This window comes from Microtus oregoni, unplaced genomic scaffold (genome assembly GCF_018167655.1).
Source record: "Microtus oregoni isolate MIOR12 unplaced genomic scaffold, Mior012 000098F_ref0000018, whole genome shotgun sequence".
NCBI classification, from domain to species: domain Eukaryota; kingdom Metazoa; phylum Chordata; class Mammalia; order Rodentia; family Cricetidae; genus Microtus; species Microtus oregoni.
In genome coordinates, this window is record NW_024544711.1 from 3,788,311 (window position 1) to 3,796,613 (window position 8,303).

At 43.1% G+C, this 8,303-nt stretch overlaps 1 protein-coding gene across 1 annotated transcript; it reads right to left on the reverse strand.

Annotated features, from left to right (window-relative positions):
* Nucleotides 1–3,994: 3,994 nt before the first annotated feature.
* LOC121442960 (mitochondrial ornithine transporter 2-like) lies at nt 3,995–4,885 on the reverse strand. Its single transcript, XM_041644603.1, has one exon. It carries the CDS (start codon nt 4,790–4,792, stop codon nt 3,995–3,997), a length of 798 nt encoding a protein of 265 aa, XP_041500537.1. The 5' UTR covers nt 4,793–4,885.
* Nucleotides 4,886–8,303: the final 3,418 nt, after the last annotated feature.

The following is an 8,303-nucleotide window of genomic DNA, read 5'->3' on the forward strand; positions in this document are numbered from 1 at the left end:
TGGGTAATTGCTGGTAAGTCAATGATAACCAACCTACAATCCTTAGAACCACAGAATGTAGGTGGAGAGTAAGGGTCTAGATCTTGTTAGAAAAGGGAAATTAAATAGTTAGGGGTGGGTGCGGGACTGGAACAGAAGGGTCAAGTGAGGAAGGGAAGAGGAAAGGAGGATGAAAGAGGAAATATTGGGAGAGACAGCTAAAATTAAGGGCCACTTGAGGGGTATGGAAACCTAATACAGTAGGAGCTGTCGTGTGTGTGTGTGTGTGTGTGTGTGTGTGTGTGTGTGTACACGAAAATCACCTATATGAAATAGTCAAATAATGGGAGAGACAGAGGAAATGAGAAAGAGAACATTCTGGGCATTGGCATCTGAGGGTCCATTCTAGGGCAGACAAGGAAGAAAATGTGAAGTGGGAAGTACCCACAGGCATTGCGGAATAGCACAGATGGTAGAGATGTTGTTCCTGTTACATTTTAGATCCAAACTTCCCTTGGAAATGAAAGGGAGACTGATAAAATTATAGAAAGTGAAAAAAGGAAGAGAGAATGGAGAAAAGCTGTTAAAGTCAGGAGATGGTTCTTTAGATTGAAAGCTGTCAAACTCCCTTCCCCTTGGTCGTCATGTCCTTGCCCCAGGAAGGAAGGGAGTTTACACTGCGGTATCTGTAAAAAAGCTTGGTGCTTTCATCCTGAAGGGAAGCACCCTAGGGAAAGTAGGGGAAATAAGGAAAAGAAAAGCAAGATATATTTTCCCATTAATGCAAAGCAGAGTGGCATCTGAGGAGGTCAAGAGTCAGCCTCTACTCATGGGAGAGAAGGACAATGTTACCTTACTGTAAACAGGTTTTTCTTTGTGTCGCCAGCTCACAAAACAAATGGCATGGAGACTTATTATGAGAGCTCGCCCTATAGCTTAGGCTTGTCCCACTAGCTCTTATAACTTAAATTAACCCATTCATATTAACCTACATTTTGCCCCATGGCTTCTTACCTCTTTTCCATCTTGTACCTCCTGTTTTTTCTCTGTGTCCTCTGGTGTCTCTCTCACTCTTAGATTTTCCTCCTTCCCTTCTCTCTCTGCCCCATCTAACCTCTTCCTTCCTAGCTATTGGCCACCCAGCTCTTTCTTAAAGCAGTCAGAGGGCATCTTGGAAAGACACAGCTTCACAGTGTACAAAAAGATTATCGCACAACACCTCATGATTCCAGCAGATCTGAGTCCCATTGCAAGAGTCTCTTTAGTTCTTATATTCTCACTGGCATTGCAACAAGCCAAGCTCAAGAGAATAGCGTTTATTAGATTAAATACTTGCTTTCACAGATATGAGAGGAGTGTCTGTGGAGAGCATCTCAGGTTGTGGTATTTTATCTTTTTCTGTGTCACCAGGTCACATCACCCATCCTTCTTCCTTTTGATTGGCAGGAAATTTGTCTCATTCCATGCAAATTAACGGAAGGATTTCCCATAATCTCCTGACCTGGTCACAAGATCTCGGGACCTGGTTTCATGACTGCTTGTTGGCTCAGGTGTTCTGTTGCTCCAGATCTAAAATTAGACAATAGAGCTTGTCCCCAATCACTTCCTCTGCTCTTATCTTACTTCTGTCTAACCTAGAGATCTGAAATGATAAAATATGTCCCCCAATGTTAAACCAAGGGTTATAAAGTTAAATTGGAAAACTTTCTCTTAAGCCTATTTTCCTTCTACTCCCATTCATTCTTGCTTGTCTTGTATGACTTATATTAAAGGCATTTAAACTTTTAATGGATAGCATGTGAGAAGCAAGTTGGCTGAAAGCAGAGCTACTCAGATGAGACACTGCTCGGTAGGTATGGGCTACTCAAGTATGGTGTGTGTAATATAAACACAGAAACAGCTTAAAGTAAAATAACAAATGGTTTCAAGAAGCAAATAATAGAAAAATAACCATAAGTCCTAAGCAGACTAGGCCTAATATTGAGCAAAACTTTTTGTCAATTTTCCCCAGTGGTCCTTATTTGTCAGTGTCTCGTTTCCCTGGATCTTGCTTCTGGAACTAGAGTTTGGAGTTACTATAAATGCTTAATGGGTTTTAGGAAGGAAATTAGGCCTGGCACAGGAAACACATAGACCAAACTATTAAGACTGGTACCTCACCTTCTTTCAGCTTGATAGATATTTAACACCTGTTATTGGAAAGACCCTCTTGGACTTGAAGCAACACAGAAAGCTGTACTTAATGGCATAAAGAATGGCTTTCTCAGCCAGGTAGTGGTGGTGCATGCCTTTAATCCTGACACTGAGGGACAGAGGCAGGTAGATCTCTGAGTTTGAGAATAGCTTGATCTACAAGTAAGTTCCAGGACAGCCAGGGCTACACAGAGAAATCCTGTCTCAAAAAACCCAAAAAAAAAAAGAAGAAAAAAAAAAAACCTTTCCAAAATCATATGGGCCATGAATGCTGCTTAATTCCAAGTCTATTGGGGTAAGTTGAATCATGATTGGGGGGGGGGGAGCTTTTATCTTGTTTTGATATATGATATATTTGGGGGTTTTCTTGTGCCTGAAATTAAATGCATGTGTGTAGTTTAGTAAAATTGCTGTTCTTATGGTTCATTGTCATATTGTGGCATCCAGTCACTGAAGTTCACTGACCACCACCATCAAATTGAGAAAGCTGTGACGCTGCAATTACAGCAGTTATGGATCCCAGGTGACCTTCAAGAGTGAGTCACCTCCTTTCACATCGTCTGCGGTGGAACTGACAGCACAAAGTACACACTAGTCCTGCCTAGGAGATAACATCACCATTGGGTCTCTGACGCCAAACAGAGCAAAACCTTTTCTTGGCTTCTGTCCTGTTTCCTGGAAGAATGGATAATGGTACAGAGACCCGTGAGTGACCTAAAGTGAATCAACAGCCCCTCAGTGAGCCAGCACAACACTGTGAACTCCTCCCCAGGCCAGGACCCAGAGACCGGGAGCAAATTAGAACGCTCTTCATCTATATCAGTGGTTCTCAACCTTCCGAATGCTGCAACCCTTTAATACAGTTCCTCATGTCATGGTGAGCCCAACCATAAAATTATTTTTGCTGCTACTTCCTAACTGTAGTTTTGCTACTATTATGAATTGCAATGCAAATATCTGATATGCAACCCCTGTGAAAGAGTTGTTAGCCCCCACCCCACAGGGTAAAGTGATCCATAGGTTGAGAACCGTTGGTCTACATGGATCACCAAAGCACAGTATCACAGCCCCATGCCTTTATCTCTTTCCTCAATCTAAAGCCTGGCTTCTTTGGAAGAGGAGAAAGGAAATGAGTGCAGGTAAAGGCCGCATCACTTCTCAAAGGCCTGGTATGCAAGGCCCCACCTAACAATACTATTGCAGTGTAAATATAACTATACTTTGAAAATGAACCACACTATTTGAGAATAGAGCAGAAAATCCAGGATGCCTACTTGGAAATTTTACTCAAGAATGTGGAAGCCAGGCTGTTGTTACACAGGTACATTCCCTCCTTGGAAATCAACATGAATGTTTTGGTTGTCACACAAAGTCTTTAGTATTGTGCACATTAAACAGACTTTAAACTACAACCCACATCTTGAGTGGATTAGGCAATACCTATATCCATGAAACATGATCAACTCTAGATGTTTTGATGATACGTGAGACTAATCAGTCACAACACATAACCATTCAAGATGCATACACAGGTTTATGAAGCGGCCCTGATAACGTTTAAGATTAAGTACATAGGGTCTTGGGGTTCACCCTGTAGATTCCACAACCAGCAAAAGCAGTGATTTTTCTATTTCAGTATGATTGTGAGGAAAAAAAAAACATATGATATAAAGATTTCTCCACAAAGTTTGAGATTTGGAGGAAGGGAAGACAAACCCGAAATTCCCAGTCAAAGATAACTCCATGCTGGTCTTGAACTCTATGATATCTAGAGCTGCAGTCCTCACACTCAAGTTCTCAGAGAAGGGTTCACCAGGACACCTCAGTTTTCTTCCACCATGCTCATCATCACCTTCCTGCTGTACTCATAGGCCAGAAACAGAGCAGCATTAGAAGGGATGGCTCGAATCATAGTGGCCTTCATTCCCGAATACAAGGCCAATATTCCTTCATTCCTCACAACAGCAACAAAGGTTCGGATTAATCCTGCTGGCTGCCCAGACATAGAAAGAACCTGGATTCTGGATTTAATACAGTCCACTGGGAATATAATAAGCCAGAGGCAGATCCCGGCAAAGCCTCCACTTAACATCAAAGGGACAGGGCCTAGTTCATCCTTTGGTCTCCCTGACGCAAAAAATGATCGACCAAGTTCATATCCCCCAAAGAAGAAGAAATAGCCAGGTATCTCCTGAGCTAGAGTGGTGGGGAGTCCACAATAGAAGCCAAAGAGACCTTCCTTCATGAAGATACTCCTAACCATAGACCAAATTGTGTCGTGACTTTGCGCTATCTTCCCTGACATCTTCATTTCATGCATGGTCTGCAGCCGGCACTTCACGAGCTCAGTGGGACAGAGGGCCAGTGCAGCGAATGCGGAGGCCAGTGACCCAGCAGTAGCAGTCTGGAAGTCATTCAGCTCTGCGTTCGGGTCTACTCTGGCCACTTTCCTAACAAACTGTTGGCAGAAGCCATAGCACATGAATAGTACAGAGCTCTGGGCTACGTAGGCTAGCAGTGCAGGACTGGTCCCCCTGTATAAGCCCGGGAAGCCTACTTGGCGATAGGTCTTCAGGAAGCAGTCGGTGAGGCCCTTGTACAGGTTTGGGAATATCTGCATCTTCACTTTTATGGTGTCGAAGGGCTGCCCAGTCAGCACACACGCTGCGCCCCCAACGGCACCCGCGGTGAGGTCTATGGTGGCTTGGACGGCAGGGTGGACTTCATGTTCGTCCACCCCCTCATGGGTGTTGTTGGTAGGCAAGTTTCCGTGGGCTACCACGGCCGGCCGCTGTGCTGTGGGCCCTGTGTCTCTGTCTCCCAGCCAAGGCCGCTCAACCCGAAGTCTTGGGCCGCCGCACTCCCCAGCCGCTTGGGAATAACCCCCCTCCACGCGCATGCACGAGTGCCCCACTGTCCCCGTGGGCAGCAGGGGCCATAAATACATACTACAAGGAAAGGCTTTACTGGAGCTGGGGGTGTAGGTCAGTAGTAGAGCATGTGCCTAGCTGGATGGACCGCGGCTGTTACATCCTCAGTAGTACCACAGAAAGCTGAGGATGGAAGAATGCTTCCCCCTTTGGCGGCCAGATTTCTGGTTTCTTACCACACAAAATGACACCAGTGGGTGCTCTCAGTTAATCTAGTCTGAATTTAAAGGGCACAACCTAAGGAAAAGGTTTTATGATACAGAAGACAGGCCATGAGTGGGGTGCCGTGCCTTTTAACTCCAGCATTCAGGAAGTAGAGGCAGGCTTTGGGAGGTTGAAGTCAGTCAGGGACACTGCACTATCTGCCCCAAAAATGAATACGTAAGAGAGATGAAATACTTGGAAACTGCTACTCTCAAATCCACAACACAAAACATCTCTAGCCAAATGCTCTTCTCTCTTCTCTGGGGGCAGGAGAGACAGGGATCTGAGACATGCAGACAAACTACTTTGGGGGTGAAACCAAATCTGGGCCCAGACTGTATGCTCAAGTTTTTCATTTAGCTTTCCTGGACTATATTTAAAAGTGAGGCTTTAATCCCTGATAGAGGTGGGCAGTTCTGAGTTCAAGGCCAGCCTGGTGTACAGGGCCAGGTCCAAAAGAGCATAGGGAACCTGTTTCAAAAACCAAAACAGTGAGGCATCAAAAATCAGACTGCTCATGCTAAGATGTAGGGGTTTTTGTTTGGTCAGTTGGTTTATTTTATGAACGTTTTGCCTGCACACCTGTGCATCACAGAGTGCCTAGCACCCATGGAAGTCAGAAGAGGGTTGGATCCCCTGGAACTGGACTTAAAGTGGTTGAAAGCCACCACATAGGTGCTGGGAACCCAACCTGGGTCCCTGCAAGACCTAGGGGATCTTAACCATGAGCCATCTCTCCAGCTCCTAATCCTCTGATCTCCGAATGTGTGTGTGTGTGTGTGTGTGTATATATATATATACACACACATATATACATATATATACATATATACATATATATACATATATATATATATATATGCTGATTTCACAGGACCCCTGTAGTAAATACATACTGGCTTGCACATAAATTTCCTCTTCAGCCGCTGTTCACCTCATTCACAATGTGTGTCTGCTTTGAGATGTGGCCTTCACTGGTTCAACTTATACAGAAAAATAAACTTTCTATTCTCTGTGAGATGAGAGACAGTAAATGGCTTCACAGGATAGGAATCTTGGGTATCAATAGCCCTGAGCACAGACTAATGAGTTCCTAACTTCATGGCTAGTAACCATCAGTACTGGATAACATTAGGAAAAAATTCTATTGTAAAAGATACTGATTCACATATTGGTAAGGTTACTCATATTTTCAGACAAGTTTCTAAAGGATCTATATAACAAACCATAATTTTTGCATTAAAAAACATAAATGTAATCTGTTGTGTACATATCAAATAAAGGCATGGGATACTACATCTTAAAACGTTAATGTAAATCATTCTAGGAAGTTGGTAAGGGTGCTTTTTTTGTTGAACCTCTAAATGACTTGTTTATAGGGAATCTTCCTTAGTATCTTAAAGCATTATTTCTTTTGAATGTCTTCAAAATTTGTTCATGCGGTAAGATCTGTATGTAGTTTGGTAATAAAGTAATTGCTTAGCATTTCCAAGGCCCAGAGCATGCACACGCGCGCGCGCGCACACACACACACACACACCCCTAGGAAAAAGCACAATTTGTTCATGAGCCCAGAAACCCTGCAAAATGTTCACCTGTGATACCCATTTCTTAGCCAAAAGACACATGAGAAATGTGAACCTTTCACAATAAAGCAGGATTTTTTTTGGATCCTAATCTTCAGCTGTCTTTCTTTTAAAATGTTTGTGACAGATGATTCATTATGCCATATTTTATTTAATATTAACACAAAGATGCCCAGAAACAACAAAGCTACAGGAAGGAATAAGCTGAGTTAGCTTTTGTTGCAGATATTTGGGGTTTTTTGTAAATTTATTTATTTATTAAAGATTTCTGCCTCCTCCCCGCCACCACCTCCCATTTCCCTCCCCCTCCCCCAATCAAGTATCCCTCCCTCGTCAGCCCGAAGAGCAAGAAGAGCAATCAGGGTTCCCTGCCCTGTGGAAAGTCCAAGGACCACCCACCTCCATCCAGGTCTAGTAAGGTGTTGCAGATATTTGAAGCAAACCTTCCAAATTATAAGCTTTGATTTACAACCTTTGTTGACTCTGAAGCAAGCCCTAATTAAAACAGCTGTTTCCTAAACCTGTAATCCCAGTACTGGACTGACTGGAGAATCGAGTTCAAGGTCAGGGTGGGCTACACAGTGAGTCAAAAAAAAAAAAAGTGTTTCTTTGTAAACATACTGCTATCATTTCAATCCCTCTTTAATCCAAAAGACTGTTTAATGCGTATTTATGATCCAGTCCAGTGAATGGGAACGTTTCTGTGTTCACTGTTCGCTGCTCTAAGTCAGTCTGCCATACGATTTAAGTCACTAAACCAATCGTCCTGCGAGCCTGGTAACACTATCACCTCCATTTCAGAGGTAAGAAAATTGAAGCAAACAGATTTAGCTCAAATTATGTGACCCCGCTCAAAAAAAAAAAAAAAGAAAAGAAAAAAGAAAATCACACACTAACTGATCTGATACAAACACAGGTATGCCTTGACGTTGAGCTGTTGAACCTCTTAGTTTTGGCTTCAGCAGCTGGCAGTAGAACAGAAGGGCAAGTTCTCAATGAATGGGCCTGGGTAACTTCCATTTTGAACATACGTACTTGGCTTGCTTGCCAGGGGGCTGCTTTCAAGTATTTACAGGACACAGCTGAATACATTAGATCTGAATTTCATATCAGACTGAAATTGTAGATTTGAGAATCCAAGTTGAGCTAATAACTGAACCAGGACCAGACCAGTGGGATATTCTGTTAATAAATGTGCATTTGGCATCCTTCCCTTCAAAGACTATCACCTGCATCCAGATCTTAGTAAAAACTGACCAAATACTCTATCTTCTCCAGGGTTAATTCTTAGATATACTTAGAAATTTTCAACTGCCCCTTTGTTAAGAAAACAGTTTCTGACCTTAAGAAATACTCTATGGCACACACCTTTAAATCCATCCTTTAGGAGGCAGAGGCAGACGATTCTCTG